The sequence below is a fragment of the Acipenser ruthenus genome, chromosome 4 (assembly GCF_902713425.1).
Source record: "Acipenser ruthenus chromosome 4, fAciRut3.2 maternal haplotype, whole genome shotgun sequence".
NCBI classification, from domain to species: Eukaryota; Metazoa; Chordata; class Actinopteri; order Acipenseriformes; family Acipenseridae; genus Acipenser; species Acipenser ruthenus.
Window position 1 is genome coordinate 80,759,607 of NC_081192.1, and position 25,828 is coordinate 80,785,434.

At 37.5% G+C, this 25,828-nt stretch overlaps 2 protein-coding genes across 4 annotated transcripts in view; one reads left to right on the forward strand and one right to left on the reverse strand.

The window, feature by feature from the left end:
• The window catches only part of LOC117400376 (DNA topoisomerase 2-beta-like), a 50,276-nt gene extending 47,972 nt beyond the window's left edge, over nt 1–2,304 (forward strand). For both annotated transcript variants that reach the window (XM_059022923.1, XM_059022924.1), the window contains exons 35-36: nt 1,034–1,131; nt 1,806–2,304. In XM_059022923.1, the coding sequence (XP_058878906.1) occupies nt 1,034–1,131; nt 1,806–1,961 (254 nt within the window). In that variant the 3' untranslated portion in view covers nt 1,962–2,304. The remainder of the gene's footprint in view (nt 1–1,033; nt 1,132–1,805) is intronic.
• Nucleotides 2,305–2,634: 330 nt separating this feature from the next.
• Nucleotides 2,635–25,828, reverse strand: part of LOC117399268 (retinoic acid receptor beta) — a 223,352-nt gene continuing 200,158 nt past the window's right edge. Inside the window, exons 5-9 of one of the 2 annotated variants that reach the window (XM_059022925.1) lie at nt 21,793–21,953; nt 11,064–11,240; nt 8,178–8,382; nt 6,513–6,671; nt 2,635–4,780 (exon numbers count right to left, since the gene is read on the reverse strand). In XM_059022925.1, the coding sequence (XP_058878908.1) occupies nt 4,578–4,780; nt 6,513–6,671; nt 8,178–8,382; nt 11,064–11,240; nt 21,793–21,953 (905 nt within the window). In that variant the 3' untranslated portion in view covers nt 2,635–4,577. The remainder of the gene's footprint in view (nt 4,781–6,512; nt 6,672–8,177; nt 8,383–11,063; nt 11,241–21,792; nt 21,954–25,828) is intronic. The other variant, XM_033998357.3, reaches the window with a different exon arrangement.

Genomic DNA, 25,828 nt, shown 5'->3' on the forward strand with positions numbered 1-25,828 from the left:
CAAGACTCTGAAACTGGGGCGGAAATTCACATTTCAGCAGGACAATGACACAAAGCCAAAGCCACACTGGAGTGGTTGAACAAGAAGAGAATTAATGTTCTTGAGTGGCCCAGTCAAAGTCCTGACTTGAATCCAATCGAAAATTTATGGTGAGACTTGAAGATTGCAGTCCATTGACGATCCCCAACAAACTTATCAGAACTGTAGCAATTTTCCTGTGAAGAATGGGCAAAAATGTCACCATCCTACTGTGCAAAGCTAGTAGAGACCTATCCAAAAAGACTCATAGCAGTAATTGCTGCATAAGGTGCTTCTACCAAGTACTGACTTAAGGGGCTGAATACTTATGCAACCAGTACATTTCATTTTGTACATTTTCTTTGTAAGTTTTGCTGACATGTAACCTCCTCCTCATGTAACAGTGTTCAGTTTAACCACTACAGCTTTGAATACTTTGAAGATCAAATGAATGCAGCTGTGTATCAGAATAATCTACAAAACTTTATACAAACATTATACAATCTTCCAAAACGACAACAACCCAAAGCATAGGGCTAAGTCAAGAGCTTGTTTTAATAATGTTGACCAACAATAATAATCACATTCACACACTAACTGAAGATTTTATTAAAACTGAAAATCAATAAAGTATATTAAACTAATTCTCAGTATTTACAAAGAAATGTGTAGATATAAATGTTTTTTTTGTTTTGTTTTTTGTGTGGTGTACCCAGACTATTAATTTATTTAGTCTCCACAAAAGGAGCAAAAGCAGACAGTATTTTCTTTTCCTGACAAGCTAGTTGTGTGTTTTAAAAATTTTTTTTATATGTACTTGTGCTGTATTAGTGTCTTTTGCTTCTCTCCCTGTGTGCATAGCCCTTAAGTCTAGGTCAGTCGCATAGCTAGCAGCCATGTGCAAAAATCTTGATCCGTCACCAGCACCCGCCTCCCCCCATGTATGACATGTATGTAATCTGTCAAATAGAACTCCTGCTGTTCCTGAACTCATTGAGTACCTATGTTTCCTCAGGTAAAGGTCGAGGAAGGAAGAGAAAACCTCAATCTGGCTCCGAAGAGGAAGATGAATACTCTCCTGCAAAAAAGATAGGGAAAACTCCTACAAGCAGGGTGAGTGACTTGCAAATTATACATTATTTGAGAAGGTACCAAAAATTAAGTGATAATGGTGAATGCAAATTAAGCAGCGTGCTTGTCGATCACGATACTTGCTGCATCTAAGACTTAACAGTGGTATTTATTGTTCTCACACATTTTGGTAAAACCCAGTACTGGTCTAATCATGCAATCCAAGTCAAGCTGGCTACTTTTTAAAAAACAAACAAACAAAAAAGAATTGTAAAACCATATTAAGACTACCAAAGTAATTTATTTTTTTAAAATTTTGGAAACTTTTATAAATAGCAATCTCATGGTTTCAACGTGTGATCAAACATTGTTTTGGTAATCTCAACAGGGTATTACCAATCAAGAAACCTTGGTCTGAAGATATTTTTGTTCAACGGGCATCTTAATACAGTATTTCACTGGCTGAGCACTAATTATTATTATTATTTCTTTTTAATTAATCCTCTGGTCATAGCAGAATTATGTTTGGATATTCATGTATCAAAACTATATTTTGTAAGTTATAATGTTCTAGCTCTCAGTCAGTCATTGGTGATTTTTAAAATGGCAGATGCTGAAATTTAATAACCAATGGATAAACATCACATGTGTAAGAATCAAATTTCACTTGAGGAATGTGCAAAAAAAGGCTTCAATGAAATATTTTACTTTTTCAGAAATCTAAGAAGGTTGTTTCAGAAGATGATGATTTTGACACAAACAATTTTGGCAGATCAGAAACCTCTTCAAGAGAAAGGCCAGGTCGAGCCAAAAAAGAAGTTAAATATTTTGCAGAATCAGATGACGAAGATGCATTTGAAATGTTTGATTAGGTGTTCTTGGCAACAAAACTTATTTTCCAGCAACACACGTTATCTTGTAGAGTATCTTCTCTTGTCTTGTCTTGCAGAATTTTGTACATTTTGCTCATTTTTTGTGATAATGTTCTCAATGGTTTTTACTGTGTGTGGATGTTTTACACTTTTTATTATTATACAGTTTTATTCTCTTTTCAGTTTGTTTTTTTACTTCTCACTGAAATCTCATGTATTTGTCTTATTGGCTTTTAGAAGTTGTTTAGACTGCTGTGCTAAAGCACATTTTAATTGTTAAGATAAATAAAATGTAAACCTGCTTTTTTGAAATGAACTTGGAAGTAAACATTAAGAACTGTAAGATGAGTTTGGTCTTCAATTCTTATGTGGTGCTAAACAGCCATCACAACCATTATTAATTAGCATCGCTTTCAGCATAATTTAAACAGGGCTACAGATTTGAATTGGCATCTGAAGGTGCTGATGTTTATTTCTTCGGTGGTCATATATGCTCAGTTAAGCATATGTAAGCACTAAGAATGAGCATTCACACACTGCTGATATTACTGATTTCCTCTCTTTGATTGGTACCTTTTAGGTGTAGAACTGAGGACTGTTTCAAGCAGTAGAATCAATTCATATTTAGCAGACAAAATGCAAGTAAATTGATATGCTAAGAGTGCAAGATCATCAGCAAATGTATGAATTGAGCATGCTTTTACGCTGAAATATAGAAGTGTATAGTTGGTAAATTTTATAGAAGTGACCATACGGTGATCTGATGAATCATTCGGGTCTGAAATTCCTTAATGTGAGACTACTGATCCTTGCAAGTATACAAATCGAAATGTAAACCATTTTTTAAATACAATTGTAGTACAGGATTCTACTAAACAATATAGATATTGTTAGTTCTAATATTTTATGTATTTTTTAAATAAATATATTTTATTAATTAGCCAGGAGAATCCATGGTAAAGGTAAACAGTATATGAACATAAAAAGCATTGTTAATGTACAGAGCCAGTGAAAAGACATTTACAGGTATAGCAAATATAAAAGAATATCCCAACAGCAGTGCTTGAAAATATTTGGCCCAGTCACTGCATCTGCAGAAATTTGATTAATCTGTGGCTATCTTGCAAATTTTTCTGATACTTCCAAATAGTAATCTTAAAAATTATTGCCACTGCTTTTAGTGTTTTAACTGAGGTCTAAAATAATTAAAAGTAGGGGGTTTAATCTGGTCATTTTCTATTGATCAATTAATCACACCTGTTTGCTAGTGATATGAATTGTATTGAAAAACAAGTAATACAAGTATTAACAATGATATTTACTGCAAGTGTTTCATAAGGCCAGTTAATGTTTAATATACATATATTTACTTGCATGTAATTTGACAGTGACTATATTTGCAACTACTATGATACGATAAACTGCTGTGAAAGAAAAGCACCGAGGAGCAAATGTTACAAGTTGCATTTTTCTCTTCATTCTGAGATACTGTTAAATATTTGGTATACCTTCAAGATACTCAACTCTGCAGATTCTCTCTCCAACCCCTCTCCATAGACACTCAATAGAAAAATAGCCCTGGAGCTCTCTTTATATCCCATGGTCCCTTGCGCGTCAGATGATGGAAGCAAAGGCGGAGCTGAGTTGAGTATCTTTTGGAAGTATCATCTGCCATTTTTCAAGATTTCTTTTTCATGCACTATATTTTGATGCTGCGCTCGGGTCGATAAAATTAATCAATCTATTTTTTTTACTCAATCAAAATCCACAGGTGTGATTAATCTATTAAAACCCCTAATTAAAAGTATCTAGGAACACAACTCTACAACACTGCTGCATGGGTGATTTACATACAATATGACACGGGCAAACAAAACAACATTGTAACACTGACCAGTGATTTGCCTTGGAGGCTATCTTTACTGCAAAATATGTGTAATGTTATTTCTTTGAACTTCTGACATGTTTTAAAAAGATGTGAACCATTTTATTTACAGTGACTGACAATGTTTTGACCTGTTTAACAGAATTGGCAGTTTATTGATATTGAAGGGTAGGGCACTTGCTGCCATTTATTTAGGTGCTGTCATGTTGTTTAGTGAGGGAATAAAGATAAACATAGATGCACCTTAAATTATATGAACAGATATAAAATAGACTTCCATACTAACCTAAGTCAGAACATTCTAGATTTTTTTTTAGGATTTAATAAGCCTGTTTTATACTCAAACACATTTAAGGCAATGGAAAAGCACCACAAATCCAGTATAGTAACAGGTTAAGGTTTAACTGTACAATGTACGTTAACAAGTAAAGAACTGAATCACTTGCCAAGCTCTGAACCTGTCATGCAATCATGAATTTAAATAATGGAGACCGTTTTAAAACTATTTTAGATATTTTTTACCAATGGAACTTTCAAATTCAAGGCTATATAGACTGAAGTCCAAAAAAAGTTAAGAGCTTAAGAATTATATGCAAAGAATTGGTCCTTTTAGGCCTTAGTGTTTGTAAAAAAAAAAAAAAAAAAAAGGAAAAAACATCTATGAAAATGCTTCTAGCCTTGCTTGTTCCTCTGATATTTTGTAAGGGAATGTCTAAAATTGTTTAATAGTCCTATTGTGCCGCTGCAGGCTGACTGACAGGGTCGCTGTCCTCTGATCTTGGAGATGAGCTGGGGCTCTGTTCGGTTTTGTTTGTACTTTCCTTTTCATCAGCTCCTTGTGCATCTTGTCCTTCTGAGTTTTCAAGCATCTCCTGGATCAGTGGAGGCATTGATCCTGGAATTTCCAATTTTAGTGTTATAACACGTTCTGCACCTGAAAGAAGAAACATTTTCTGTTAAGCATTTCACAACCTACCGGGATTGGTATTGTATTTGAAAATAACACCCACAATTATTTTATTTTTTTTGGACCATCAACCAAAGTCAGAATGTTTTTCCATGCTAATGGTATACTTTGTAAGCAGAAAAATATAACCCAAAAACAAATCACAATTTTGGTGTTGTAACAGTCGGTATGTACGTTTTTTAGAGGGTTCCCACTTATCAAAAACACGACTGTTATGATATACACTCCTATAGGATTCCAATGACATGTGCGCTTCCTAGTAGAAAACAGAATATTGCATAGCCTGTTGCTTTCACGTCATGATATATGTACCATATAATCATGCGGATAGGTGAATGTATACTTTTACTTAGGTATACACTACTTTCAGTAAAAATTAAGTTAACTCCTTCCTTTGGTTTCATAGAAAAGACCAATGCTTCTGTGTCTGAGTGTTCTCTATGACTGATTTATGAATGCAATATGTTTAAAAAGTTTCATTACTTTACCACAGCATCTTAGCAAAATTGATACAATACCAAAATAAAGCCTTGTAGGTGGATCTCACTTTATTCTTTCTCTTCAACTCTAAATAGTCCTGCATACAAGCCCATGTGCTTATCTTGGGTATAACCGAAGAGCAATGCACCTATTTGTGCAATTATACAGTACATTGTGTGTGTGTGTGTGTGTATATATATATATATATATATATATATATATATATATATATATATATATATATATATATATATATATAATAATACACACACACTACTGCATAAGTCTTGAACATGTTGCATTTTTCTACTCATGCATTATGAGCATCTACAATTTACTCAACGCCTCCACTAGTGTTTTCTACTATTGTAACAACCTTGACTTGCATAAAGAAGGAAAAACATTGAGTGAAATAGCTCGCATCACTTGATTTTCAAGGTGTGGTATCCGAAGCATAATCAACAAGTACAGAGAAACATCACCTGTAATTGACAAACCCAGGTCTGGAAGACCCAAAAAGCTGTCTAACAAGGATGAGCAATACTTGAAGATAATATCCTTAAGGAATAGAAAGAAGACCAGAGCTGAATTGAAAACAGAACTGGCAAAAGGCATGTGTCGTCCATCAAATCAACAGTATGAAGGTCATTCTTGAAATCAGGACTTAAAGTAAGAATACCTCTGTTAAGAAAGGGGAACAAGACTAAAAGGCTGAAATATGCACAAGAACACAGAAATTGGACTATGGAACAATGATCAAAGGTGCTTTGGACTGTTGATGGATGGACAACGACACCTGTGCCTTCTGCCAGTTCTCTTGTCAATTCAACACTTGTCTTCTTTCTATTCCTTAAGCATATTCTCTTCACGTATTGCTCATCCTTGTTAGAGAGCTTTTGAGGTCTTCCAGTCCTGGGTTTGTCTATGATGTTTTCTCTGTATGTGTTGATTATGCTTTGGATACCACACCTTGAAAATTGAGTGATGTAAGCTATTTCACTCAATGTTTTTCCTTCTTTATGCAAATCAAAGTTGTTATAATAGTAGAAAACACTAATGGAGGTTTTGAGTGAATTGTTGATGCTCACAATGCATCAGAATAGAAAAATGCAATGTCTAAGTCTTTTGCACAACAGTGTATATATCTATCGATCTAGATATAGATATTTATCTCTCTTTTTTTCTTATTGCTGTCTTTTCAGGACATACAGGTTCATACCTTTTGCACTGATGCTGCGCAGATCTGTAATTTTCATTAAAATCTTTGGAAACATGTGTGGTTTACTAGGTCTCCGCTTTCTTATATAAATCTTTAATGCCTCCAGAAGTGGTTCCTGCAGCTTATCTACTTTTGCTGGTTCCTCAAGATCTTGTCGGTCTGGAATTGAAACAAAATTTAAAAAGCTTTTAGAAAGAGTTCCTGTGGTGATTATAGTTACAGAGTTAGTAATGTTTTTATGGATGATGTTAACAGCTATGCAATACTGACATTTACACCATGCTGTCAGTCCATTCTAAACCAAAAGAGGGAGATCCAACTCAACTCCATTTTATTGGCTGTTGTAGAACTTTATATTACCAGTAGATGGCAGCATTTAAGGATAACTCTAATCCTGTCTGTGGAATTACATGTGAAAAACAGCTGTCAAATACTGTTTTTGAAACATGATACAACATTTTAATATTTTAACACAGTACCTGGATGCAAAACGTCTTGATGATGCTTCTCATATAAGTGGACGAAGCTAATTTGAATTCCAAAACCTACCGCAACACAGATTTTTACTTCTATTTGCATATAGTTTTTAAGTGTATTTCCCAAATAACCAAGTAAAGGAGAGTATGATAAGGTCTGAATCCCTCCTCTCCCATCATATTTGCTTACATTTATAGATGGGTACTTTTGTTTTTGTGTCACTGTTTTTAGATTCACTTGTTGCTCGTGGCATATTGTGTGATATTCTTACTCACACATTATGCTATTAATGGGTTCATGGGTATGTTTTCAGAACTTTTATCACAGATTGTTTATTGTTTATATATATATATATATATATATAATATATCAATTGTGCAGAACCAGAGCAGATGTAGTTATTGATATGGGTCCAAGGCACACTTGGATTAGGCCAGGACACGAGTTTAAGCAATGGCTCATGGTTTGGTATAGTAAGAGTGTCCCAGGCTGATGGTAAAGAAAAGACGTTCATGGATGATACTGCTCAGTAAAGGACCTGTAACTTGTTCATTTTTTTTTTTATACGCAAACCATCCCAAACAATGGCAAAAAAACTGTACATTTTTTATGAACCTTCCTGAGTTTCTTTTAGCTTTTCTATAGACCAAGATAACTAAAAAGGCAAACATGAACTTTAGATTTGTATAATCTCTGGCCCTTTATTAATGGTTTTAAAACAGTGGTATTTTTACATGACTTTATACTATTATGATTATTCACTGCGGGGGTAACTTGGGCAACACTTTTGTGGTACTTCACTCCAGCTTTTTGATGTTTATTTTGAATGAGTGCACAAAATACTGTAATGCATCTCTGATCATTTAAATTAACAAATGTATTTTAAGCTGACTTACGTTACTCATTGAAACAGTATGAGAAAAAAAATGTATTATTAAATTAGCTGCAGCTATTATCCAATGCTGTGTGTGAATAAAACGATAATCATCATATGTGTTGTAATTCCAAATACAAATCCTTGAAAAAGAAATACTTTTTTTTATATATATATATATATAGGGCTGAAGAAGTTAAAAATACTGCAACATCTTTTCTTCAGAGTTGCAAATGTTCTTCTTTGTTTTTAATTGTTCATCTTTCTGAATCAATCTGAGGTAATACAGGTACCACACATGTTCAAATCCGTACCTCCAGAAATGAGACAGGTGGCACTGAGCAGTCCCGTCTCCGTGTCGTCCATCTCTAAAGGCAGGAGCTGATTGGCAAACGTGAAGACGAGGTCTGTGAGAGGGCCGAATCCTGCATTGTGCATCTGCGTTCGGTTCAGCGTAAGGCCGTCAGAGAAGGTCATCGTGTCCTTGTCAGGGGTGTATCTCGTGCAGATTCTCAGAATCTAATCAGGGTAAAAAAAATAATCCACCATCAGTTTTTTGGTCTGTTTTTAAGTGAAAAAGTAACCCTCTAAAACAGATATGAGGAAGGCTCCTCCTGTCACCTGTACTAGAAACTAAGACTAGAAAGCTTCTAAATGTTTAGGGGAGGACAGAAAACTGTGAGAAAGATGCCTGGAGGTTCTCTACGAAGATACAAGGGTTGAACACATTCCAAAAACATTTCAACAGCTCTTTGTACAGATGCTACCAGCATATGTATTGTATTGCTCACAGAAAAGACAGCTGAGTGAAGTGATTAAAGCACACATTTGGGACCTAATGGACGTTGATGCATAATAGCTTGCATAGATTTTTTGCCATTAATCTTTGAAGAAAATATAAATTAATATAGATAGTGCTACAAAAAAAGTATTCCTAATAAAAATGGTGGTTTCTTTTTAAAGTTTATTGGTCATGTATCAGCCAAGAGTTTCTTATCTATTCAACTATGCAGCGCACCCTTTTGCCTCTTTTCCACTGTACGACCGAGCCCTCACAGTGTGGTTAAGGGGAGCCTGTGTTGTTTTTCCACTGCAGAGCCGAGCCGTGCTACTGACGTCACACGCAACAAAAGACAGTTGTTATTAACTATTGTTATTAATTAACTCAGTTTGCCAAAAGATGTGCAAACAAATGGTGTTCAAAAACTAGAGCTTGAACTTCCTCAGCGTCCCAAGGCTGTACTTTTCTCTCATCACACTCGCTGCCCGCCATTTTGTTGGTCTTTGTGGAGTGTACTGACTGATGCAACGTAATGATGAAAATCCTTAACCCGCCCCTGGCCCGGCTTGGCTCCAAGCAAGAGTGAGGCCGGAGTTTCACAGTTTGGTTCTCGCTATGCTCGAGAAATAGCCAGTGGAGAACCACCTGTACCTGTACCGTACCGAGCCGAGCCCTCACGTGTCAGATGTGCCAGTGGATAAGGGGTATTTTTGGCTACAGGCCACATGGGTCTAATCCTGTAGGTGGTTGCTGTACTTTCATCTTTGCATGGCAACAAGGTTCTAAATGAGTGGGAGGCAAATGTATCTCTGTAGCAACAGGCATATTGAGCAGCTTTTAGAGAGATCCGCTTGCACAGTCACTGATACAATACCGGTAAAAAGTCCTAAATACTTTCAACCATTCTTGATTAATTTTAACAGCTAAATATTAATTGTAGTTTTCTTTTACTTTCCAAGATTTACTGAATAAATCCTACCCTTGTATTTAAATATATGTATTTGGCTTATGATTTAAAAATACTTAAATTTTCAATACAAATTATATTTTCAAGGAGCATTTTCAATGCTATGTCCTTCCTTGAATACTAACAAACGTGGCATGTGGACAATATGCACCTACAAAACTATTGGCTTTATCTTCTATTGGCTTATAGTTCAGTGTTTTCAGTACATTGGAAATAAAGGAGATGCACTGTGCTTCATTTGATTGCTTTTTTGGTTTGCCTTCCTACAATATTTAGGTGCAGAGCTTGCAGATGATGTTCATAACCTCCTGCTGCTGCAGGTTATGAACTGTTTAGTTCACACTGTGAGGGTGGCTAGAAAACTTGAAGGAGGGATAGAGCTTATGTTCCTTTAGCAATAAACAAACTCAAAAGTCAACAATGTTTGGCTTCTTAAAAAGTAGATTTCACAAAAGACTAAACTATGAAACATGTATTTAATAGATGCCAAAGAAACATCATTTAGTGTACAATGTAACATGTCTGCGGGACACTGCAGTTTAAAATGAAACAGGCTATAAACCCGCTGAGATAACATGTCTCTTATAGATGACACCTGTGGAGGGCAGCATTGACATTACATCTAAAAACAACAGAAAAATAAAGAGGAATAAAACATGATCACAGTGATTCATAAAGGCACGGCTGAGGGATGGTATTTGTTTGATCGTTCCTTTGAATTCTGTCCATGATTGACTGCCGCAACGCAATGGATCAAGTGTATGAAGCAAGGCTATAGGAAAAGCACACTCTTGCATGTTTTCTAGCATTTGAAAAAAACATTTTTATTAATGGAGATCGCTCAGTTTGTAGTTTGATCTGAAAGAAAGGCAGCAGGGCTTAAATTAGTATCTCTCTCTCTCTCTCTCTCTCTCTCTCTCGCTCTTGCTCTCTCTCCCTCTCTCTCTCTTAAAGCTGAAGAAGGGCTTTTGTTTGATCTTTTAAACCTTTTGTGTACATGCAAAAAAAATGGTGCTGGACATAACAGCGCATCTACTGTTATTCATGCATTTATGCATTGTTCTACGAACAAAAGATATGGAACGAGAAGTAACCTTGACCCTTTTCCTTAAACGTTTAGCATTATTCAAGCACTAAAGATGTCGTGAAAACTAATGCTAATGAACCTGCTGGTGGAAATTAAAAGCATATATTCCCAAACAGAATCTCTTAGATTAAATTATCAATGAGTTTAGTAGTTGCACAATTACAGTTTTGTTCCTATTTTTTAATTTATTTGTATTTATTTATTTATAGAAGTTTAGCCTTCTATTGTGTCCAGCACAAATGACAAAGCAACAATGCAGTATACAACTAATTACATATAGGGGGTTAGAAGCAGTGCCATATATGAAAATACTGTTATTATCCTTCATTAAACTTTGCGTAGGAATACAAATGTAAAACACCTACCAGAATATCTAGACAGGCAGCTTTAAGTAGAGTTATTTGGTCTGCGATGGTCAGTCCTGTGAAGCCAGGCACCTTTTTTGCAAACTCCACTATTTTAATAATGCACTTTGTGGCCAGTTCACTGAATTTGTCCCATAATCCGAGGTCTAGTCGTACACGGTGATCTGCACTAGAATTCTGCAAGACAAAAGCACAACACAGTGTGAGATTCATGTCTCTATCGCAGAGGTGAAGTGGTCTGGCATCTGTAGGGTTATCTTTCTGAGATTCTCACAGTTAAAGCTTGACCAAGAGAACCTGAGGATTTCTTTACCAACAGTTAAGACAACATATCAATAGTAGGGGACAGGAGAAAGTGGAGTTGGATAAGCGTGTAAACATGACGTCGGCATCTCAGACAGCATATTTACTGTTAAGGAGATTTACAAAAACATACAGGCTCTCCCTCACACGAAAGCTTAAACTCGAACGAAGTGGTTTGACCGACAGGTAGATAAGGACCCTTTGATGTTATCTGAACCAGATGGAGACTTAGTTTGGAAACATATTTTCTCTCTAAAAGGAAACCAGTGGTAATTTTGGAAAGCTGAAACATCCATTAATATTGCATTTCTGAATACAAAAATAGCAGCGACACGGGGTAAAAAACGCAGTGAATAAACATATGTCCCCACGTGTTGCTACACCTATTTCAATAACACACCTGTCATTTTTCTTTTCATTGTTAAAATGCTGACAACTTTTTACTAGGGCTGTCACTCGATTAAAAATATTGATCGGTTAATTTATGGGCATTAGTTAATTAATTGGTAGATTAATCCATGCACATTTTTAATAAAGGTAAAGATCTTATTAATAAAAAAAAGCCCAATGGAAAATTGGTCTTTTTAAACCATTTTTATTATTATTTCTATTTTTGTAAATGTAACAGAGCAGCACAGTTACATGTACTGTTTAGGTAACCCCTAAACAGCAAGATTATTAGCAATGCACACACAAGGAAACAAAAAACACTCTGAGGTTTATAACTAAATCACCAGTTTATTATGTTAGTAAGGATAAATGCACCATGGATTTTGCCACAGCGGTCACCACAGCTGGTTACAATGCACACGAGTAACTTTGCAGTTTGGCAATCATTTAAATCAACGTAGGTAAACATTTCAGTTCAAATACATATATATATACATCTGTAGCACACTATCAGCAATCCTTGTACAAAACAAGACAACAATTATGATTTTTACACAACTTTAACCCCTTTTTATATGAGCTTAAAACCACAGTGTCCTATCACTTCCAGGGAGAGAGAGTGCATACTTCAATCTGCACTTCCCTAAAAAGCAGCGTGTATTTCTCTCTCTACCCAGAATGCACTGTTAATGCACGATTAAATTGTAAAAAAATGTTTATCTGCGACCAACTCTTTAGTTGGTTAATCTGTCCAATTAATCTGTTAACTGGAACAGCATTACTTTTTACACTTAGAACTTTCAACTTACACTTAGAACACTTACAGCGGACATTTTGAAAAGGGCTTTGAAACAGACTTTAAAAGTATAAGTGTAAACAGTTGTCAGTATGTTAACAACAGAAAAGAAAAATTACAGGTACGTTATGTAAACAGTTGTAGCAACAGACAGCAGTTTGACAGTTATCTCCCCCACAGAGCAGCAATCTAAGTAATGATGCTTTTTCTCTGCCAAGTTTTGAATTTTATCAAATGTCAATGGAAAGTTCAAATGGACATTCAAGCAAATGTTTCGTTTCAAGCAAATTTTTCTTGTAACAAGTTAATCTCTCTCTCTCTCTCTCTCTCTCTCTCTCTCTCTCTCTCTCTCTCTCTCTCTCTCTCTCTCTCTCTCTCTCTCTCTCTCTCTCTCTCTCTCTCTCTCTCTCTCTCTCTCTCTCTCTCTCTCTCTCTCTCTCTCTCTCTCTCTCTCTCTCTCTCTCTCTCTCTCTGTGTGATGTACATACTGTATTTCACAGTACTCCACTATATGCTCAGGATAATAAAGGCCTTTTATATCTGTTACCCTGTATGAGAATGCTAAAGTGTTTATTGGGACACAAGCACCTACATTCCTATGGTCCCAGGCCACTACTTAAATCAATTAAGGGGTCTGAAGAACAGTTATCTCTCTCAATCTCTTTCCACTCATAGGCACGTTTCTCGAGGAATTGAAAGTCAGGGAGTGTTTTCCATATTTCTTCACAAAATAATGATGGGACAATCATAGACTACAGCCATGTACCAACTATGCTTTGTTTCCAACACTGCAAAGTTTAAATATTTTAAAACAAGTTAAAAATAAATATTGGGTTAGTGGTCAATGATAAGGTCACTTACACATATGAAAGAGACAATAATAATAACAATAATAATGCTTTTCCAGAAATCTGTGTAACAGCAATAAAACACAGACAATGGAAGAATTCAGCACATGCGCATTTCTGAACGGCAGATGTGCAGAACAGGTGATATTTGCTTGTTTGTGTTTTTAGAAACGGTTTCCCAGAATATATGATGCCTCATTTGCCAGCCACTAAATTCATAACTGGGTTAGACAGATACACAGGGAGATGATGCGTCTAGCTTTAGGCCAGGTTACTGTTAGTCACTGACTCCGTAGTAATCCCACTTTACATTAATTGACTCTAAACCATAAAAACAGGAGGAATCATTGTAAACCTGTGGTAAATGCATAGTATAACCATGCAAACATTCAAAACTACCATGTACATTTGCCAAGGTAAATGTCTCAAATTCTCAGTGACGTTGTTTAAGTATGCCTAATTCTGTCCAGCGTTTTAGTAGCAGAGCTTTACTCAATGCAAGTTTCCAAGCTTTATAAATAACCCACTCAAGGTTGTTTTTCATGCATCCCATTAAGGCTGAATAGTCAGGCTTTATTTAATTTCTAAATATGAACAAGTACATTGGTAACATATTGTTCATCCCCCAGCCATAAAATCAGGTATATCAGTAATATAAACAAGTGGATCAACATGGCCCACATCCACCACATACAGCCACGTGGTGTGCAGGGTGAGTCATACAGCGCAGGTTTGCGTCCTAGCTGTGCAGTCGTCGGTCTTAGCTGGGGATTCCAAAGGCAGCGTCGCATTGGTTCTGCGGTCCTGTGGGTTATGGAGGCAAAACCAGAAGGGACTGCTTCTCATCATCGCGCTACAGAGAACCCTGCTGGCCAGGCGCTCAGTGAGCTCAGAGCGGACACCTGCAGGACTCGCCTTTGTCCTCCAGAGGCCGGCAGCTCACTTGGGCGTGGGATCGGAGGACGCCCACTGAAACCTTCGGATCTCCTGAGCTGTGTGGGGAATTGCTGCGGTGAGGAGAAAAAAAGAATTGCACATTCCAAATTGGGGAGAAAATCAGGGGTCAAATTCCTCCACACACCCACACACACTTTAACCTCCAAACACACGCGTACTTTAACCTCCACTGTCCCTATCGCCAAGGATACGCATGCCATTATGTTGTTACATGGTATGAGGAGTGTGCAGGAAATTCCTATTAGTTTTAAAACTGTGCTAAGCAAACATCTCATTCCACAAAAAATGGCATTACTGTACAACAGGCTGCACATAATCAATAAAGGGAAATAAAAAGTGTATGTGGATATTTTTCACATCAATACATGCCATACTAACAAGATTTTTTTTTTTTTATCATCCTAGAATAGTATTTCAACACCTCTCTGTAACACAGCTGCCTCTTTACTTTGAACAGCCTTACAAAAGTCAAGTGTCTCTATCTCAAAACCAAGTGTGAAGTAACTTCAAGTGGTCAGCCTTATATCGTCTTGAACACTTGGGCTTTTATAAGCTCAGGCTCAAGTTTTTAACCACCAACTCTGATGAAACTCACTGTCAAGCTCTGATTCCAGCAAGCCTCTCTCTTAGGCCCAAATTTATAAAGGGGAAAAACCGACTGCAAAAAGCCACGTAATGTGAGTGTTCAGTACGGCCGCACTCATCGTCAAAATAACAACCTAAGACTAATTAGGTGATGCAGGCGATTCCGCATTCGAACAATTTAAATACTGCTCACCGCAAAATACATCACCAGGACAAGGGAATAAAATATGGAACGTGTGGTGGCTTCTTAATAAACAAATGTACCACTTCAGAGTTTGTAGTCTAGGTTGTTATACATTACGACACATCATCCAGTTACTGTGCGTCGCATATTAGTTCAACTTCTTATTTCGTATAGAATAATTCCAGGCATACAAACTTTTCAAACTTTAGAAACAATACGTTTTATTTACTTACATCCATGGCAGTCAAATGGGTGGAAAATCCTTCCATTGTACAGCAATATGTTTAACAACAATAACTCCATACAGCTTCATACGAACAGTCTTCAATTTAACTACGACTTATATCTTCTTAAATTCTTATACAGTTACAACTGTTCTATTTCTTATGTATGTCTGTATTTCTGACTCTGTATGATTTTAAAGCATATCTGTATGGTATATAATATAGCTACATTATTCAGATGTGCCTACAACCAGCTGTACTGTATTTGCTCTAGCTACAAACTAACTGTGTCATCTGTCCCTCTGCCCTTTTTTTTACCGTTTTCTTTCAAACTCTCAAACTTTTCTTTAGTGTGCCTCGGAATATTGTTCCATCTTTTCTTAATCTCCTCCACCGTTCTAATAATAATGCCTACACTCTACTTTAGAAGTAAAGGCTCTCGTTAGAACCTTGCTTTGCCACTGTTGGGAGACCTTTTTAGGTGCTTCTAAGAACCTTTTTTTTACATGGATTCTATATTCTCTATTTGCAGACTTTCTTTTTTGTCATGTAAGCTATGAAACATGCATTGAAAATTGGAGTTTGCAAAACAATACGGTATTATAAACCGCAATTTACAAACTGACTTGATCAGAAGGGTTAAAAAATTAGCTCTTTGCAAAATGTTATTAAATGTTTCTTTGTCCTTGAAAACGATGTCTCCTTCTTGCTGCAGACAAGTCTCCCACATCACCTTTGCCTTTTATATAGCCGACTGTCTGACTGTGGCAAATTAACGCCTGATTTTTAGAATTCTTAAAACAATCAAGCAAATACGAGACCCGCAATTACCTAATTTGCAAATTCCCCTCCCAATTTTAGCGGTTTCGTTCAGAAACGCCCCAGAATTACATATGCATATACAGAATTAAATATGAATCAAGGGCTAAAGCACACAGAGACATTGCCCCCATAAATCACGTATTAATTTCGTGTTTATGCCATTGCATGTGTTTTATAAATCCCATCCAAGAATTCAGAACCCTCAGCGCCCGTTTTACGGTCGTATAAACATGCGCAATCCTTTTATAAATCTGGGCCTGAGTCTCTTTCACACTGCAGAGCAATGTTTACTCTCCTGGGTATCAAATGACATCAGGGCATCACAGGGGTTCCTTTCAGAACAAGATTCAGTCACATGGGGCCTGATTTACTAAGCTTTTGGTCTTTGAATAAAACACTATTGTTTCAAAACTAGGAATACATGTCTTAGGATTTCAGTATAAGACCCCTACATGCAATTAAGCTGCTTCTTTCAAACTCTGTAACATAAACAGTTATTTTCTCATCTTAGAAATACACTGTAAGGGTGCAAACTGCACTGGAAATGGTAGTGGAAATAATTCACAAATCATAAGCTGACCCGAAGCTGATTCCCTTATGTAAAACTCTGGAGGTGGAACATTGGAGTTTGACAAGCTGAATTTGATTCACTGAGTTAACAAGCAATACAAACAGTAAGAAAGGATAGCATGAATAAAACTCCAGGGAATATTTTCAATGTGTCTTTCATTAACTGCCCTTTATTGGAAAGGAGAAGCCCCCCCCCCCCCAAAAAAAAAATACTGTGTTAAGTCAAATCCAATATGAACACAATTTAAACTAATTTGAATGTAATTATATCCTGTTTCTGAAGCAGTTGAAAGTTGAATGCTGTTGACAACAAAGCTAAGAGTGTTAAAAACTCAATCTCCAGTATGCGATTTGAATGTTTGTTTGAATAAACAAAATCTTGTCAGCAGCTGCTCTGGATCTGAGCTACTCTTGCATCACCAAGAACTGATCCTGAGCCTTTTAACAATTAAAAACAGTAAACCTGTACATCTTCGGAGAGCTCCCTGATCAACGGCGAGCAGGTCTCAGCCCTTGATCAGCGGCCCGCAGCAGCCTCTGGGGATCCGAACGTGCTTGGCCGCTACAGCAATTCCTGTTATTTAGCAGAGTGCCTGCATTGATTGTTTTGACTACATCTAACAAGGGCAGGGATAAGTAGCTACTGCCCAAGGAGCACGTAGCAACTGAGCCTTTTTTTTTCCCACTCTCCAATGCAGACTACTTTAAAGTAAGTTGTACAAGCTTCTGTATAAATCTGCCACAAATTGATTTTTTGAATAAATAAATTAAAAAGTACAGCCTTCAGTCATTACATCTGTAAACAAACAAAACATGAAAATGAATACTGTGATGAACTAGGATTATAAAGTTTTAAACTCTACCTCCGAGTATATGTAAGGTTGTTATGAAGCATGGGGATTTAACTGATCCATAAGAGTGTGGTTCTGCTACACTCTGAACACTCTTCTTATGTCACTGTCACAAAGACGGCCGGAGTGGGTGGCGTCAGACCAGAAACAGGAACACAAACGACAGAGAGATGGGGTTTTGGTGAGGCTGAACGCGTGATCGCGTTCAGCATTTAATAAACAGAACAGAAAATAAAAGGTTGGAACAGACAAAAACACTGGACACGGCACTACACGCCAAAATAAATAGACATACAAAATGACTAAACGCTAAACAGACGGTGCAGGACAGACAGACGAACAAACACGGTGAGTGAAAACACGTTAACTATTACTTTTACTATTACTATTATTATTTTACTTCACCTCCGTCTCCAATCCCGTTCTCCACTCACCGAACACCAACCCCGACTGAATGAAATGTGCGTCTATTTATACTGTTGTGCTGGGATTCAATTACTAATTAATTATTCACTTGAATCCCAGCACGTGAATTAATTCTGTGCAACCCCGTGCTCACATATTACATTTAACCAGCACGTGAAGTGATTTGTGCTCTCCTCGTGCCTAAATACAAATCTACACTTTAAATACACGTGAAACACAGACCCGTTTATATCCCGTGTACCAATCTATACACCAACATTTACACATGCAACATACAACACATAACACAAATGCACACAGGGGCGGGGCGCTTTGCCACAGTCACCAATACTATACACTTACAAGTCTGAACTGAGCCGGCTTAGGGTTGGCTGGCTATTACAATTCTTATCAGTTCCTGTTTAGCTCTGAGTCAGTTTTGGTCCTAAATACACGCGCATTATCTAAGTTCATGTTATTAACCCTTTATGGAACCATCAAGGATCCTCAAAACACATAAAATAACTGGATTTCATCTTTCACATTAAGACACAGTAGTGTTTTTTGTTTTTTTAAATAAGCATGTGGGGTATCTGTGTGAGCAGTGAAAATGTGTTTCTTTTGCATGTAATACTTGGTTTAAACCCAGTAAAATCCTTTCAAGTTGTCAACAAGGCCCACGACTAGATGGTATTGCACAAAATCAATATTTTAAGCATCAATTTTTACTTAAATACCATGTTTGACCAGAACCTCTCTAGTCTATTCAAAGGAATAGAAACAGGAAAAGTATTCTGTTTAGCCGTGTGGACCACTAGATTTCACACCCTATGTGATACTGTACCATCATAATGGTAATCCTGAGGCAAAGCTTAATCATTATAGAAGCTAAGCTGTATTACTGACAAGCAGCTTTCAAGTTACCTGAAGCCATGATGGCCTGTTGTCAGTTTTCACCTGCCTCTTCAGCTTTGCCCCTTACTATAATGGAGCTGCAGGCTGATGACATCATAATCACACAACGCCAGCATTTTTATGGAAGCATATTTTTGGAAAAACCTTAGTGGCAGTATTTGGTTTAAAAATCTGGTGCATTTCATTCAGTTCTCTGCTGTCTCTGACCGTGCACTTGTGCTTCACTTATAATCTGTCACAGTTCAACAGCTATGGCCACAAGTTTTGCATCACCCTGTAGAATTAACAAATTGTGCTTCATAAAGTCGAATGAAACCTGCTGAATAATGTTTCATTAACATATTGAATTACATACCGCTTTGTAGTTTTCCGCATACCTAACTAAAAACTGACAAAAATGTGACATTTTGGAATCTAACAAAAATACTGTACTAAAGTTTATGGCTAGTTTATGGCTAAACTTTTGGCCATAGCTGTACACTAGTGATAGTGTTGTCAACCAACTGCATCCCAAATCACACGATTCCTAATACATTTTGACTTTCACTAGTTTAACAGAATGTTGGTTAAAGTAGTCGACGGCAAATATGTTGGTTTGTGGTTACTGCACAGCTTGTATCCTCAGTGAAAGGAAAATGCAGTCGTGATGCGACATAACAAGACTACATTTCCCATAATGCTGTTAGGTAGCATGGCCGAGCATGATTTTTCCCAGGTATTTAATTGGCACAGGTATTTGAGTGGGGCTGGTGCAGTTATCAGGGTCGGTGTTAAGGCTGAGACCTGAACAAAGACCTGGAAACCACGATTGTGAAAAGGTACTGTAATACTTGAAGAGTATGTGTTTGGTTACCAGTAAACGGCATAGCTGTCCGGTGTTAGTTTGGAACTGATGAAAAGTTTAGTTTACACTCCAAATTGGAGTTAGGTTTTTGTTTGTTTATTTTATTGTCTGTCTTGTACACAATAAACACACAGGTACCACCCTGTTTAAATATATTTAATTTGTGAGTGAATTATTTCCTGCACTAGAAGACAGGGTTACTGTCCCAAAACAACATGCAATTTTGTCACACTAATCACAGATTTCTGATTTAAGCTTAAAATTCACGATTTGGTAAGTTCCTACAAATAACAATGCTACATTTATATTCTAGAACAGTATTTGATATGACTTTGCAAAATGGTCACTGGTTACAGATTTGTTTTTCGATACAATGTATTTATTCTTTTTTCTGTGTTTAATTTTACAACCAAAAGTACTCTTTATACAGTATGTCATGGCTTAGACCAGTGGTACTCAACTCTGGCCCTCGAGATCAATTCGTGTCCTGGTCTTTATTCCAACCAGGTCCTAAATTAGTTAACTGCCTCTTAACAGCTTCAATTAACTAGGCAGGAGTGTGGAGTAGTGGTTAGGGCTCTGGACTCTTGACTGGAGGGTCGTGGGTTCAGTCCCAGGTTGGGGGACACTGCTGCTGTACCCTTGAACAAGGTACTTTACCTAGATTGCTCCAGTAAAAACCCAACTGTATGAATGGGTAATTGAATCTAAAAAATAATATGTAAAAAAATAATGTAATTGTATTAAAAATAATGTGATATCTTGTAATAATTGTAAGTCGCCCTGTGCGTTACCATTCGGAACCCCAGTAACAAGTAGCTAGGGCTAAACAATTTAGGGAGAAACTCACCTCTATGCCTGTTGTAAGGGTCGACTGAGAAGCTGCCCTTAACACTCCAGGGTTTTGAGGATCCACGACATTAAATCTGAAGAACCTAGTAAAGGTATGGGAGTAGCCCACACTGCTGCATTGCAAATATCCTTGACAGATGCACCCTGGAATAAAGCCCACAAAGCTGCCATGCATCCTCTGGTCCTCCATAACAGGAGGCAGGGACCCGCTGGTGATACATGCCTTGGCACACCAGTGGCCGAGGCAACTGTTATATGCCTTCTCACCGCTCGCCATGCTCCCGTTGTGTCTGGAGAAAAACTGGCAGGAGTGGGACATGGTGCTGTTAGTAGCCCCATATTGGCCCAGGAGGCTCGGGTTTTCTGCCTTGATGCAGCTCCTGAGCGGAGGGCCGTGGAGACTGCCCAAGCGCAGCGACCTACTCAATCAGATGCGGGGGACCTCAAAAAGGCACGGGGAGCTACAGAGGTCAAATGGCAAGACCGAAAAGGCAAATCACAGGTACTTCCTGTGCGCTGGTTTTATGGGGATGTGGAAATAGGCGTCTTTGAGGTCCACCCTGGTGAACCAGTCACCTGGCCTGATTGACTGCAACAGCTGTTGCATTGTCAACATTTTGCACCTCCTTCGCCTCAGATACAGGTTGACCTGTCTGAGGTCGAGGATCGGTCTGAGACCACCATCTCACTTGGGCACTAGGAAGTACCTGGAGTAGAACCCTTCCTCCAACTGGATGGAGTCTATCATGCGAATAGCCCATTTTTGCAGCAGAGCTGCTACCTCCTGAGACACCACCGTGGCGTCCTGTGGGTCCGTGACTGACTCCGAAAGGGAGGAGGATGGTGCTTGAACTGCAGTAAGTAGCCATTCTGAACGGTAGTAAGCACACAGATGTCTGTGGTGCACTGACGCCAATACTCCAGATGGCTCCCTAAAAAGGGTCCCTGGGCCTGTGGCAGCAAACTCCTAGGGCTGCTGCACGGCTTGTGGCTTCTGTCTCTGTGGCGAGCGGTGGAACCTATTGTAGCATCCGCGGTGGGCAGCCGCTGGCTTCATGCGGGGCACAAGGCCACAGCGGGACGTAACAAACAACAACTAATATCATTGTGTAACAGCACGGGGAGGGAGTGCATTCATACCAGAGCTGTGTGTACACGGATCCCCGCAGGCATTAGTACTTACTGTGGTGTATTTACCCAGCTGGCAGAGGGAAGGGAATGTTTCCTGATGAGCTTTACGAATCTTCTCAATGAGGCTCTCTAACTCGGCTGTCAGTTCATAGCTTTCCATGCACTCTTGCTTCGCCGTCTCTTTCTTCTTTTTATTCCTGTCGTTTCGAACAGCTGAAACAAGACACAGTTACTGTACATGTGAGACAAGTGCAACCCCAACACCACCCACTGCAATAATAATATCCCAAGCAGGTGACAAATGTGTCTTCTTTTTAAACAGCCTTGGCAATGTACAGGGAACACATTTCCTGCTGATTTCCATTTGACTGATTCCAAAAGGTACCGTTAAGAATTACTGCAGTACAATAACAAGTTGTTAAAATTCCCTGACTAGCTGTGATCCCCCCTGCCAGCTTAATGTCATTTCAGGCCCTTAATGTCAGTATAAAATGAAAATTTCTCAATCATACGGGTAATATGTAGTGGCATTATTTTACAATTATTTAAATCTTAATCTTATAACGAGGCTTGTGACTACAATTTCTCGTTGGCAAGGCAAGCCACTGACCTGCTCCCCAAATGATGCTTTTCAGTGCATGACAGTGGGTTACTTTGTATATGGAACAAAGACTGTAGCCAATTGCCCTCATAATAAAGTGTGTCATTTGGTTTCCCAGGACATCAGATTTGATGCAAGAGAAAGAGCAGGTCATTAAAGGTATATATGAAACAGCATTCACTAATCGAGCAATTCACTTAAGCACCAGTTTTGTTTTTCAGCAGTATAGTTTTCAATATATATATATATACAGTAGATCATAAAACAGATACATTAAAAGTTCTTCTGTGCATTGTGGTCCCTGAGCAAGTCACTTAACCTCCTTGTGCTCCATCTTTCGGGTGAGATGTAATTGTAAGTGACTCTGCAGCTGATGCATAGTTCACACACCCGAGTCTCTGTAAGTCGCCTTGGATAAAGGTGTCTGCTAAATAAACAAATGATAATAATGATATGAATCGAACAAATTTCATATTTTCATATACACGGGAATTAAAGCATTCTAAATGTCGCTGTGGCTATTAATGTTTTGCTGCTATAGGAAATCCCTACTGTTCTATAAACTATTTCCTGACCCCTCTGGATTGAAGGATATGGTGTTGACACCTGACCCTTTCAGAAAATTAATAATAAATGCAGAACTTTATCTGTATATTGTATACACATAGTGAAATACATAAAATATATTAAGTGAAAAACTGCATAGTCAGAATACAAAAAATTATTATATATATATATATATATATATATATATATATATATATATATATATATATTACAATGTATTCACCATTCAAATTCATAGCAAGACATTCTGTACAGTGTCAATAATAGATAATAGCTGAGTCAATACACTAGATGCAAATTGCACAGCTCATTATAAAACCTACATAGGTCAAAGGTATACTGAGTCAACTCATATCTAAACTCAAAATGCATGTGTGCTGTTCCCTCCTGCCTAGAACATACTGATCGCACATATTTCTGGCATAGATCAACACCCAGTATGGACCTCAACTGACAGCCCTCAGCAAAAGCTTCTTAAGACCACTACTATGGCTTCACTTGTTGGTACTGAACCTTTTTCTTATTCGTCTGATTCATTATGCCATCAATTTAGTATACTTTTCCAATATTCTTCAATACAACCGTGAACATGTACACTTATTTCCACTCTTCCATTTTATTTCACCACCACACTGTTTATTTAGTTATAATGTTCTCCTGTTTGCCTGACTTAGCCATTCTGAAAGAAATAGGAGATTGCGCTTTGCACTTAGCATGTGTAAACCCCCAAACCAAATGCCGAAATGTTTCTATATTATGGGACCTACTCTTAAAATAATGTCAATAGCCAGAAATCTTGCAAGTTCGTTAGCCTTTTTAACCAGCCTGGGATGTCATCACTAGAAGCTGGAAGTAATACCCCTACGAAAAAAATAAAACTGCTTTCCCCAGTGAAAGAATTCAAAACCTGAAATGCATTAAAAAAAAGGCTAAGTAATGAAATGTTTTTCCTCTTTTCTCCCTTTTTCCACAGCTCTGTCTTATTTATGCATCTTGCTTAACTTTAAACTTACATCTCATAAAGGGGACTAATACTGTGTGCAGCATTATTTATAAAACAAATGTAAATGATAGCTTGTGACAATTCTTTTTTAAACTACTTGTCAATCTTTACTTTTCCAAATCACCATAAAATATAACCTTCGCCTGGCACTAAACAAGTGACAAACACTGCATTATGAAGACACCATTTACCTATGACTTAGGCTGGAGTGACAGCTTCTAAACAGCCAACTTCAGCAGCTCTGAACTCTCTGCAATACAAACACATTGTTATTATAGTGTTGTCTTATGAACTGCTGCCAACAGCTACAGTACCAAAACACGAGGATGATTCACACAGGAATCAGTTTACTGCACCTCAGCTCTATCTGTCCTTTAGAACAAATGAGACAAAACAGATAACTTTGCTGTAGTCAAATATATTAAATTAACATCTCAAAATGGAGGAACTGACTTCGCATAGGCTTCAAATGCAATTAGTGTCCATTCCAGACACCAAGGATTAGATGCACTGTTAAAAATAACAGTCAAACCATCTGGAAACTTCAGGGACTCACAGAAAACAGAATAGCAGCCAGTTTTATATATATGTTACACTCAGCGTCAGGATTCGGTCAATCACCGCCAAAAATAACCATTTCACAATTTGAAATGGAAAATACCAAACAAGCAAAGAACCAACTATTGCCCCCATGACACTGCTTATGGTCCATAGTTTTTTTTACAAACTCCCTCACATTACATCATCACGCTGATCGTCCTTCCTCTCTTCACAGAACACAGAAAAATGGCAGACAACAGAACATTATTTTCAAAATATACTACAAAACAAAGATGTTGCAAAGACAAAATCGTCATAAAAACTTCGCTTTCAGTGTTTTCTGACTTCCTAAAATTCAAACAACTCCAACTCGACGATGTAAGTAAATACGATGTTCACAAACTCAACTGACTCCTCAGAGAATTCTCTGCCGCAGTCAGAAAGTCTGATTCATAAAACAAATATGGACTGCAGACCTCGGCTCATAGTGGGAAACTAAAGGCCCCTTAAGCATTATAGTCCCCTGTTGGTAACTATAGTTCTTCCCACGGGGGCCATATTTTCCCAATATACACCTCCTCTCCAGTCCATATTCCATATTTACTAATATATATATATATATATATATATATATATATATATATATATATATATATATATATATATATATATATATATATATATATATATTAGATGTGGACTGGAGAGGGCTATAGTAGAAAATTATTGACCTGAAGGAAGACTATTGTTACCGACTGGGGGCTATAATGCCCGAAGCCACAGGCTGAGGTCATTGCACCCTGGAGGTAACAATAGTCTTCCATCGTGGCATTTCATTTTCCACTATGGCTGAGTCTGCAGTAAATATTTAATATTTGAATCAGTCAAGAAAATAAGTGAGGTTGGATAGTAAATACAACTTTATATATTTTGTTTAAATATAGCTGATACAGCATAAGTACATAAATAAATAACATAAATAAACTAGATGGTAACTTTACAAGTAAAGTTGTGGGGCTTGCTTTATTGGGAAAGTGGTCAAAGTAGCTGATTTGTGTCAAAAGTCACATTGTTTACTAATTGTCTCATGCTTAGAATGTGCTAGAATTTGAAATTTCTCAAAGTTCTATGACAGTTAATTCAACAGTGGGAAGTAGCCTCCTGAAAGAAGTTGATGAGGTTACTAAAACAGCTGTACCTCTTGATTGGTAGACGCCATTTCTCTTTTGATTTCATATTTGAAAAGCTGAGAAGTAGAGGAAGATTTCATTTCCTCTAAGTATTTGTCTAACTTGTTGGGAAAGTGGTCAAAACGGCAGTTATTTCTAAAAGTTCACAGAAAACGTAGTTGGTGCGGTTACTAAAACAGGTGTACTC